Consider the following 10563-nt stretch of genomic DNA (forward strand, 5'->3'; position numbering starts at 1 on the left):
TCAGTTAAGCTTTGTTCATTCAGCAAGTATTACTTGGGGAAAAAAACAAGATCGGTCATGCAAAGAAAACGAACGCGCACAAATATGATTCAAATAGCAGCTAGAACGTTTGCGTCCAAGAGAGGAATGAGTGTCTGTCACTTTAAGTTGTTCAGCTGTCGATTCCAGTAGTGATGCTTGGTACCCCAAATCAGTCTTTACCAGTTTAGGGTAGGTATAATGACGCGCTAAAGCAAAGCTATCTGGTGTCATTGTTCACTCTGATCTCAACCAAAGTGATCATACGAGAAAAATAACCCAAAGATCTAAATTTATTTATTGGACTTAAAAAAAACAATAATTTCCCAATTGTGTAGTGTGTAATATATTGCCCCTTAAAAAGTTCCTCTCAGCAGTGTTAATGTGAAGCACAGGCAGTTATAAGTACAAGAAGAATATTTATTAACAATATATCTTACAATCATTTCTTTAAACATTTTCCCTTTAGAATGCATCCACTCCCACAACCCCCAACAAACCTTAGACAATCGAATCCTCTGAGCCTGTTTGCAGGATTTCATGATACACATTGTAGGTGCTGGTTCCTAATTATAACTGCAGCTGACCTGCCTGAAAATCCTGTATCATTAACTAATCTCATTGATTAATTTAAACAAGATGGTATTTTATATCCTGCTGCGCTCAGACATAACCGAATAAAACCTGTCACACACGTACCAGTCTTCCCTCCTGTCTCATATCATCCAGCCAACAAGTCATATAACGTCACTCACTCAGTCTGTGTCCTGAATTGCCCTGCAGAGTAATTTGCATTGAGGAAATGCTAGGAAGAGGGAGGCATTAAGGAGTTGCTGCTTGTTGACACAGTTCATAGCCTTAATTAGTTTCAGGTGAGCAAGCATATAATAAGCAAGATAACTGAGCATACATGAACTTTAAAGCAGTAAATTAGAGTGCTTTTCACACAAGAATCAAATCTAAAATTCAACTATAGTTCATTCTAATGGATTCCAATTCCTATTTCTAGTTGTTAAAGTTGCTAAAAGGCTACACATTTGTTTAAGTCTTGTTTCTACAGTCACAAAAGAGTGTTAATAAGGTGAGAGAATTGTTGATACAAAAATTAACATTGGTATCCCTCATGATTACAGAGCTCTTAGGACCATGACCATGTTCCATTCAAAACAGATTTTTGCGAGTAGCTGAGCTCATTCATAGAGTCAAATTAAAACATTTATAGTCCATCCTTTACCTTCTGCTTCAGCCTAATCAAAGGTATTTAAAGGCACAAAGGTTTGCTCTGAGCAATGTGATGGACTGTTGTGAGGCCTGTGCTTGGCAGAGGTTTGACAGACAGATTCCTTTGTGTGTTTACGGAGGGTTGATGTAGGACTGCAGGGTGGGGTTATCTGGACTTCTGCGTCCTGGCTACATAATGTGTGCAAAGGAAGGTGTTCTTGATTGAATGCATGACTCTGCACCTGGTCGAAGGCCTCAGGTGTGCGGTGAATGTACGCTTGACTCAGAGCCAAGCTGAGGATCTCTGTCTTTTCCTTGTAGAAGCGCAGCTCTACGCCTCGACGCCGGGCCAACACAAGCTCCCTCTGCGCCACCTGCAGCTCCTCCCCGAGTCTCCCTGGCGACTTCTGCTCACGTCCGAGCCAATCCAGAGCCAAGCTGCTGCGCATGTACTCATCAAGTCCTCGCTGACAGTAATAAGAAATCACACTCTGAGAGGAAGGAGAAAATAACGATCTTCATCACTCAGCAGCAGAAAAATTGATGCTCTATCAGAGTCAGCTGAAACTGAGATTTGTCCATTACCTGTCGGGAGCACTGTCTTTCCCTCAGGGCTTTCAGTGTCCCGTTCCAGTGCAACAACTGGAAAATTGTCATCATCTCCTGCAGAGAGGCAGAGAGGGTGAGAAAGTGGGTGAGAATAAGACACAGAACGAGAAAAAGTCTTGCGCAAGCCCATAAGTAATGACTTGTTTTGCAACCCTTAACATCCAACTCTGTGTAGGTCTAACAAAGATAACATATTACATGCATGTTTCCTGAACCCTACGTCTAAACTGTGGATGACTGGTTGGAAAAGATATTATAAATATTAATTCACCCTGATTTATAAAACTTTATGTGGCCGCACAGCTGCAATGTGCTAATAGCTGGTGACAATAGTGTTAAACAGAGAGAGTCTATAGATTAACTTAAATTGATCTAATGAGACACAGATGGAAAATAATGTAAGCTGTCTGGGGTTAAAGTCCATGTTGTACCTGCTGGCATGTTTACTCTATTTCTGTGCATCTGACCTGTGCTACTTGTTTATGATTCAGCTGATTACTTATCTAGCTGACACCTCCTGCAATGACTGTTTGCATAAAGGAAAAGAAGCACTGACAGCTAAGTAAAAATAGTTGACGTTGTGTGTGCAGAGATTTGAATGTCTGCGTGTTCGTGTGTGTACAGACGGAGGTGGAAGTTCTCCTTGAGGCATGCTTTACCAGGAATGATAATGAACCTATTTCCTCCAGCTATTAGCCCTCAGTCTGCAGACACATGCTTATTTACATAAATGGTAGAAATGTTAGCTGTTTCATACAGTGACTGGGTCCAACTGAGAGTGAGAGGGATGAGGAATAGCAAAGACAGACAAAGTGTAATACTAACAATGGAGGGTGGAATAACTAAAAGATGATGTTTAGCTTGGCTTAATAACTCCAAATGATGTCCATATATAAACACATGATATAATATTCATAAAGTAGCACTTCACAAAGCCTGCAAACCTCGCAGTAAATTGATCTGTCACAGTACTACCACATGGCTCCACATGATTTATGATCACAGCTAAGTAGGCCTCGACTGTATGTTTTACCTGGAACTCCAGCATGGTCCGCCCTATGTAGGAGTGGAGCAGCAGACTGTAGGTCCCTATGCTGGTGCTTGAATCGCATGCGTCTTCTATAGAGACCTTTAAAGATACAACAGTGCAGGTCATTCATGACAAATGTCTAATCATGTGTAATACTGTGTGTCTGTGCAGGCTCGCACTCACAGCACTGTCTGTGGCCGCCTGCTGCAAACTCTGAGTGATGAACTGAGGGTTGATGCGTCGACACGGCAGCTCGTTCACAAGTGAGTTCATCAGAGCCACGCGGGCGGCATCCCTCCGAGCCTCCGCCTGACTGTCACACACCTGAGGACGAGGAGATGATGAACAAGAGGGGCTTAATTATTATAAAAAAGAGTGCATAAAGAGAAGAGGGAGAAGAATGTGAAACTTTGTCACTTTGAAGTTCAGGGTCTGCTGGTGCGTGTGTCCGAACTCTAAATGGGTGACTATGCTAATTTTCATTTTGAAGATTTTACACTTGATTGCAGCTAATCATGGGATCAGAACTCGAATCACCAATGAGAATAGAGGCATTCACAGATAACCAATCACATGACCCCTCTGAGCTGCCAGCTGCTGTCTGGGTCACAATGAGCTTATTGAGAGGCATTGTGGGATTTGAAGAGAACAACATCATTTTTAAACGACCTTAAAATTGTGCGTATAAAGCCACTGAACCGCCTTTAAGTGTGAACGTTGAACAACAGTTTGTAAGGAAGCTTGATTTTGGGGGCAATTTTAACGTTAAGTAAATACTCTTTCTAATACTTAACTTGAAACAACAGAGTCTAACTTTGTGATAAACACACCTTATAGTTGCCAAAGCAGCTTCCTCCTGGCAGGGTGACGTAGCACACGTACGGGGGGCCAGGGGACTGTGCAGACTCGTACAGCAGCAAACTCTCTGCATGGATCGCTGCGTCCCCGACAGAACCGTCTGACTCGCTGGAGGAGCCGTTCGACTGACTCATCTGCCTCCGCTCCCAGAAGTTATGGAGCATAGCCACCACATTCACTGCACACATATAATAAGGACAGCGTGTGAAACTCAATGTTCATACCAGACAGCTGTAAATCAGCCTTTCCCAAACGGTGTTTATTGAGGAGCTGGAAGAAGCACCTTGTAACATACACAATTCAACATTTTGTAAACCCTTTGAGCTCTCATTGATCCGGAACTAGGATGAAAAGTTTGCCAAACAATTCCCTGAAGCTCAGGTCGCACAGATAACTTGGCACATGTTGGAGGCAAACTTTGTAGGAAATATAAGCATGAAATGAAAAAAAAGTAATTACTAACTTTTTAAAGGACACATCTATGTTTAGATATTAGTTACTCACAGTCTTTGGGGCTGGTGTCACTCTCACTCTGGGACAGGTATGACATGATGCTCTCCTCCACTTTCACTTTATTCATCCTCAGCCAGCGTTCACTTCCACAGCTGCCTCAAACACAATCTTTCTCATCTAAATGCTCCATCAAAGCAGCACACATAACGGTACATATGGGCAACCATCACTACCACAGCTCAGGATGGGAACATCTTAAGGAATAAATGGAAAATCTGAAACCCCCTTCACTCTCTCTCTTTCTCCACCTCCTAAACTCCCTTTCTCCCCTTCTCTTCCTCCTCCTCTGCTGTGTGAACTTCCCACCATGGTTTCTTTTTTGAAGCGGACCACTTTTGTCAACCTCGATGCCAATTAGCTCAGAGGGCCCCTCACTCTTTCTACACATGCACACATACACACTCACACACACACAGAGGTGCTCGGCTGGAATGCTGAGCCCCTCCCCTCGGGCTGTGCAGCTGGTTAATCCCTGAACAGTTAAGGACCTGCACAAAGTTGAACCACGGAAGGCAGCATGTTCAGTGTCAAGGAACAGTGTAACTGTGTGAAGTCAGGAAGATTACTGAATTCTTCTTTTTATGAGATATATGCAGTATCTTAGGGTGAAATATACCCAGCACCTAGTCTAAGATGTGTGGGGGTTGGATACTTTCGGCTTCCCCACGCTAATTTGAGCCCACGGAGCCCCGACTCTGAGCTCTATTCACCCTCTTCAATATGAAAGGCCATTGTTCAAATCTGAATTCACTCGCCCGCTGAAAGCCTCTTACACCGAAAATGAGACCAGATTCTGAGGAAGAAGTTGTTTCTCAGCTCCCAGAATGTCCTACGCTCTCATCTTTTACGTGTCACAGCTCACTCAGTACCAAGTCGTGTCAGTGTGACACAGCGAAGGAGTAATGAGGGTCCATATTCTGCACCTTTTTGTGCTCAATTTACTGCTGTGGTGCAGAGCATGTATGTTCCCACATGCTTGTGTCAGTCTCTACATTCTGATTGGTTGCTGCGAGGGTGGAGGTAGCCATTCATTCAGACTATCATAATGGTTGGAGACCTTTGAACCGCGGGAGTTTAGCATGAATAAAAGCTCTCCGTGAACTTGCATTCTGTTTGAATCTCATTAGGCGACATCAGTCAATGTGTAAGCAGTAAGCCCAAGAATGAACTTGAAACACAAACAGCAGAAGTTACTCAATATGTTTCTAATCTTATGCAGCCTTTTTGGAGTATAAATTAAAGAGTCAGTGCTCACTTGACTTGTGAAAATGATTAGCACAGGTGGATTTCATGTGCAGACAAAAAGTAATTCTTATTAGTTAAATCATTCTGTTGATTAATCAAAGAAAAAAACACACCTCATCATTATTGTTTAAAGAGTTTAATTACCAATCATTCTGCTTCATTAGAGTAAGTAGTAAATATGTACATTAGCCTGTATGATAAACATGATAGTTCACTGCAGATCAAATAGAAAAAAGTTCAAAGTTTTGTCATTGTTGTGTCTTTTTCCATGACAGAAGGCGACAGTTGAGCTGTTGAATGGAAAATCTAATGCTGAGTTTTTCCATCAACTATGATGTTTTTTTAGGCTCTTCAGACGAAGGAGCAGCACCAAACAAAAAAACATGTTGACATGAACTCCTTCTGTCCATCACAGCTGTCCCGCTCATCCCCAGAATGAGGCGGTTTCCATACTAGACTTGATGTTATTTTGGTTTTCTCTCCTGGATTCGGTCACCAAGTTGGCCTCTCCCTTCTGCAGACGTCGCCTCTGCGCCGCCTTCTGCTGTTTGCTGAGCTGCCTCCGCACCTTCTGACGGACCACCTCCTGCAGGAAAACACAAAAACAACAACAGCAGGTTACTACAGACAGACGTACCTGCTGTCTGTCTCTGCACGGCAGACACAACAGTATGTAGACATGTTGTGTCTGCTGCAAGTCACCAGTCACATTCTTTAACAAACTGCAACGCCAAGTTAAAGCTCTTCAGCACCACCTAGTGGACACTATAGTTAAGAGCAAAACTGTGGCTGGACTTGCTACAATGTCTGGTGAAGTGTCCAAATTTTAAAGTGATCACATCAGTCAGACTGTTTTGTAATCAGGCTGTATTATGGTCTGTGTTTTACTTACTGGTGGTATGGTCGAGCAGCTTCCTATGCTACCCATTGTGGCCTCGCTGTCTGTCCTCCTCCTGGTGTGTTCTGCCAAGTCTAGTAGACTGTCTGAATCTCTGCAGACGAAAACAGAGTCACTTACTAGGCAATCATATAAACAGAAGTTATACCATTTGTTGCATTGTTCCATTGAGTTTACCTGAAAGGCTTGAACTCTTTGTTTGAGGTAGAAAGGTCTGACAGCTCGGGACACTCGTCCTCTGCCTCATTCAGTTCTTCCTCTCTCTCCCTCGCTGCCTCCCCATCACTTTGAGCAGCAGGCGTTGTTTCAGTCTCTTTTTGCTCTTCCACTTCTTCCCTCTCTCCGTCCTCATCTTGTATGTCTGCATGCTTGTCACTGACTTTCAGGCCTTCCAGTTCCCGCATTGCATGCTTATATTCCTCCATGTTGACGCTCTCTTCTTCCTCGTCTGTTGCCTCTTCGTCATCGCCCTCCTCTTCATCATCATCATCTTCTTCTTCGTCTTCTTCGTCAGGTCCGGCTGGGTGTAGCAATGCACCATCTCTCTCCAGATCTTTGGTGAAGCCGCTCGCTGAGACTTCCACATCTAGAGAACAAGACCGCCTGTAGAGATAAACAGTAACGACAAAAGATTATTTAAAAATCTGCTTTAAACTCCCAGTAAAGATTTTGAATAAATGTTAAAAAGCAAGACATCTACCAACGCAAATGTTGGGAAACAGATACTGTATCGAAATCAAAAAGTACAATTGTATTTCAGGAGGTTTAGCGTTACTGAAACAAATGAAAGAGCAGTTACTTGATGTCTTTGAAGGTTGGGAACAGCTCACTCTCGTAGTTGTATCGTCTCACAAAGAAATCCTTGATACATTTGACATCTCTGTCAAAGTACCTGTAAACAAAGTTTGAAAAAGTGAGTACCAGTACATCTTTTTGGTTGTTCTCTGCATTTTAATTGTTGCTTAATTGCATTATAAAAACAGAAACACCAACCATTCAGCATTAGGGTGTGAGGTGGACACCATCTGAGGGAAGTCAATCATAGTTATGTGGTCCTGGTCGTCCAACATGAGGTTGAACTCATTAAAGTCTCCGTGGATCAGGCCGTGATTGGCCAGTTTGACTATGAGCTCCATGAACTCGTTGTACAGGGCGGGTGGATCCTGCAGCTCATGCACCTGACACCTAAAAGATGGGAGACCATACAAACAAATTATAGAAAACACAGAGTAGAAGGATTGTAGTTTTACTTACTAGTGATATACATGAAGTAAGAAAGAAGGATGGATTGTTGTTTACATACAGAGGATATCCATTGATGAGCTCCATCACTACAGCATGTCTGTTGTAGTCCACAGGTTTGGGAACAGGAAAGCCCCGATCATACAAAGCCTGAAAAGTTAGGAGATAAATCAAAAGATGCAAAACACAAAACAGAGTCCTGCTGAACATCTTGGCAACTAGCACTAATAGTTTCTTACTATTACAAAGCAGTTACATAGTTTCTCTGATTTATGTTCAATTACCTTCATGTAGGCAAACTCCTTCATGGCAGAAAGGCGTGAGAGGTAAAGCCAGGACATGTTCTTCCTGTGTTTGTGATAATCTCGCTTGTTCTTTAGGTTCCTGAAGGAGGTGCGGCCCAATCTGTGAAGCTTTAATGCGTACTGGTCCCCGTTTGGACCCGCCACAATATATATATCTACAGGAGGTGAACACAAAGAAATATTGATATTTATATTATATACTAAGGATTTCTAATCATTGCTTAAAAGCCTGGAATCTTGACAGAGAACCGATTAAATTGACAATCAACATCCAGGGATCATTACACTATTTGGTGCTACTACTACTGCTACTGTCCTCTAAAACACTTAAGTAAAACACACCTCTCAGTATGTCTTTATGATTATGGATAGCAAAAACTATGGTATCAGACAGGATCTTTGTTATACACATAATGTACCAGTATGTGAATGTTTTCTTACCCGACTCTTTACCAACACCCATCTGGTTGCCAACGGAAACGACCACTTCTCTAGAGCACAAGGTCTTCAGAGCCAAATAGTCATATCCTCCGTAGTTCAACCTGTAGCCCTGCACAGCTGAAATTAACATAAACATGCCACATTAGAAAAATAATTTACATGTAAGATCTATACCAGGACCATTGGGGTTAGCCAAGCACTCCTGTGCGTTTGCTTACTCTTAGAGCGTTCGTAGGCCACCAGTTTGTGTTTGACGAGCTCTCTCAGGACCTTGTTGCAGCCGCCGTGTTTGAGGCTGGCGATGGAGGACAGGAGACTCACTGGGACAATCTCATGGTTCTTCATCCCCATCTCAACCTACATGAAGGTAAAGTCAAGTCATCAAGCAATTGTTAATGCGCATCTCAAAACACAGTTTTTCTATACCATGCAACGTTAGCTCACGGTTAGTTTTTATACTAGCTAACGGACCGAAGCTAACGTTAGCCTGACACATGCAGAACATGACAGTTATCTTACCGCTGTGAGGACTCGGAAGTCATCTCGAGATAAATATCTCAACACTACAACATTCAGCTTCCCCATATTTCTAATAGTTACTGTATTAACAAGAGTATTCCTATTACTTTATTAGCTCAGTTCTCCACATTTTTTGTAAACACACGTGCTAGGCGGAAGTTAGGCGAACGGATAAGACGTCACGTCAGGTTTACGTCAGACGGTATTTTAGCGCGGTGAAGTTAGTTTTAAGTTGGGTATTCGACCAAATAGAAATAGCAAAAAAAAATCCAAAGTAATGAGGTGTGTCTTATTCATCCAGGTGAGTATTAACATCTGACATTGATTTGAGGACACTGGGTCACATGAAATGGGAGCTATTGGGGAAAAAACATTAATTTCTCCATAAAAACATTAATATGAAATAGAAATTGCAAAAAAAAAAAAAAAGCCCCTTTCTTGACATGGACTATAAAAACATTTACAGAAAATAAATTATTAACACCAAAGCATTTAAAATTAGTGGGCAACATGTACGCAATTTAGTTGTATTTTGTAATCCTAATTTCGTTTTCGGCAAGTCATGGACGTATTATAAAAACATCCGTTTTGTGTCCATTTGAGAGTAATTAATTGATCTACCTGTTAAGTACGAGGGCTCGCAGTTCAGCTAACCGTTCTCCCTCTGCCAACTCAGGGGAAGCCCAGTGAGAAAGCGTCGCTGGCTACTGAATGAATATCAAATAGCGAATGAATCTCGAATACCCAATTTAAAACTAACTTCACCGCAGTCTTCATTTTGACGTTTCAACATGGGGTGCCTAGAATACATCACAAACTTGAAACAAGGCTCTACATGTTAGGGCAGTTTCAACTCAGGTTAATATTGAAGTTGAATAATTATATCTGAAAACATCAACATTTATAGTTTAGGGTGTATACTGTAGTAGACAATGTACCACCACCCAGTGATACATTTGTTAAATTAAGAGTTTTTCAACACCTTTGGCCTTTTCATTGACAAAGCTTACACGGGTGTTACTAACCACATAATTAATTTGGTGGCAAAGTGGGGGCTTCTACACTGATTGCCAGAATAAATTATATGTTAATGAGAAATATGCATTATTGCATTATTACTGCATTCTTAGTTTATGGGCCCTTAAATTGTGCATACTGGTTCAAAGTTACACTCTCGTGGCTTATTAGGATACTATATCAGAATGGAGGCATTGTTAACTCGTAACATCTGTACTTTTCCCACCACGACAAGCCAAAATCTCTACTCTGCTCCCCTATCATATCGTAAAAAGAAAGAAATATACATAAAGTGATGTTACAGAAAACACTGCTTTATCTAAGTGAAATATGTGGACCAGGTGTGTGTGTGTACATGTATGAGAGACAGAGGGTTAGAGAGACAGAGAAAGTGATTTAGCAGCAGGTATCTGTTGCCATAGCTGCTGGATTCTGTGCATTCCACAGACAGGTAGGTTCTAAACAGAGTCAGTGTGTATGTGCATGTGTGTGTGTGTGTGTGTGTGTTTACTCAGGACTGCTCTGTGACAGACATCACTCTGTTCTGCTCCCAGCACACACACACACACACACACACACACACACACACACACACACACACACACACACACACACACACACACACACACACACAGACTGTGCTCTCC

General features: G+C 42.1%; 2 protein-coding genes across 2 annotated transcripts; both read right to left on the reverse strand.

The window, feature by feature from the left end:
• Window positions 1–436: 436 nt before the first annotated feature.
• On the reverse strand, window positions 437–4544 carry LOC138610571 (protein limb expression 1-like). Its single transcript, XM_069683350.1, has 6 exons — window positions 4241–4544; window positions 3709–3914; window positions 3062–3202; window positions 2882–2977; window positions 1825–1902; window positions 437–1730 (listed from the first exon to the last, which is right to left on the reverse strand). Exons 1-6 carry the CDS (start codon window positions 4314–4316, stop codon window positions 1266–1268), a joined length of 1062 nt encoding a protein of 353 aa, XP_069539451.1. The 5' UTR covers window positions 4317–4544; the 3' UTR covers window positions 437–1265.
• A 1100-nt stretch (window positions 4545–5644) lies between these two features.
• riok2 (RIO kinase 2 (yeast)) lies at window positions 5645–9057 on the reverse strand. The gene is made up of 10 exons (XM_069683233.1): window positions 8900–9057; window positions 8599–8737; window positions 8381–8497; window positions 7919–8094; window positions 7696–7784; window positions 7386–7577; window positions 7192–7284; window positions 6570–6995; window positions 6387–6486; window positions 5645–6080 (listed from the first exon to the last, which is right to left on the reverse strand). The coding sequence occupies exons 1-10, from the start codon at window positions 8963–8965 to the stop codon at window positions 5919–5921; spliced, it is 1560 nt and encodes a 519-aa protein (XP_069539334.1). The 5' UTR covers window positions 8966–9057; the 3' UTR covers window positions 5645–5918.
• Window positions 9058–10563: the final 1506 nt, after the last annotated feature.

The sequence above is a fragment of the Semicossyphus pulcher genome, unplaced genomic scaffold, assembly GCF_022749685.1.
Source record: "Semicossyphus pulcher isolate SPU_LCO1_2020_fin unplaced genomic scaffold, fSemPul1.0.p SCAF_6, whole genome shotgun sequence".
Taxonomy (NCBI): Eukaryota; Metazoa; Chordata; class Actinopteri; order Labriformes; family Labridae; genus Semicossyphus; species Semicossyphus pulcher.

Coding starts and splice junctions, on each gene's coding strand:
- LOC138610571 (XM_069683350.1), bottom strand. CDS start 4,316: ATGAATAAAGTGAAAGTGGAGGAGAGCATCATGTCATACCTGTCCCAG. Junction 3,203..3,708: donor GCTGCTTTGGCAACTATAAG/GTGTGTTTATCA, acceptor CCTCGTCCTCAG/GTGTGTGACAGTCAGGCGGA. Junction 1,731..1,824: donor AAAGACAGTGCTCCCGACAG/GTAATGGACAAA, acceptor CCTTCCTCTCAG/AGTGTGATTTCTTATTACTG.
- riok2 (XM_069683233.1), bottom strand. CDS start 8,965: ATGGGGAAGCTGAATGTTGTAGTGTTGAGATATTTATCTCGAGATGAC. Junction 8,095..8,380: donor GGGTGTTGGTAAAGAGTCGG/GTAAGAAAACAT, acceptor CACCTCCTGTAG/ATATATATATTGTGGCGGGT. Junction 7,285..7,385: donor TCACACCCTAATGCTGAATG/GTTGGTGTTTCT, acceptor CTTTGTTTACAG/GTACTTTGACAGAGATGTCA.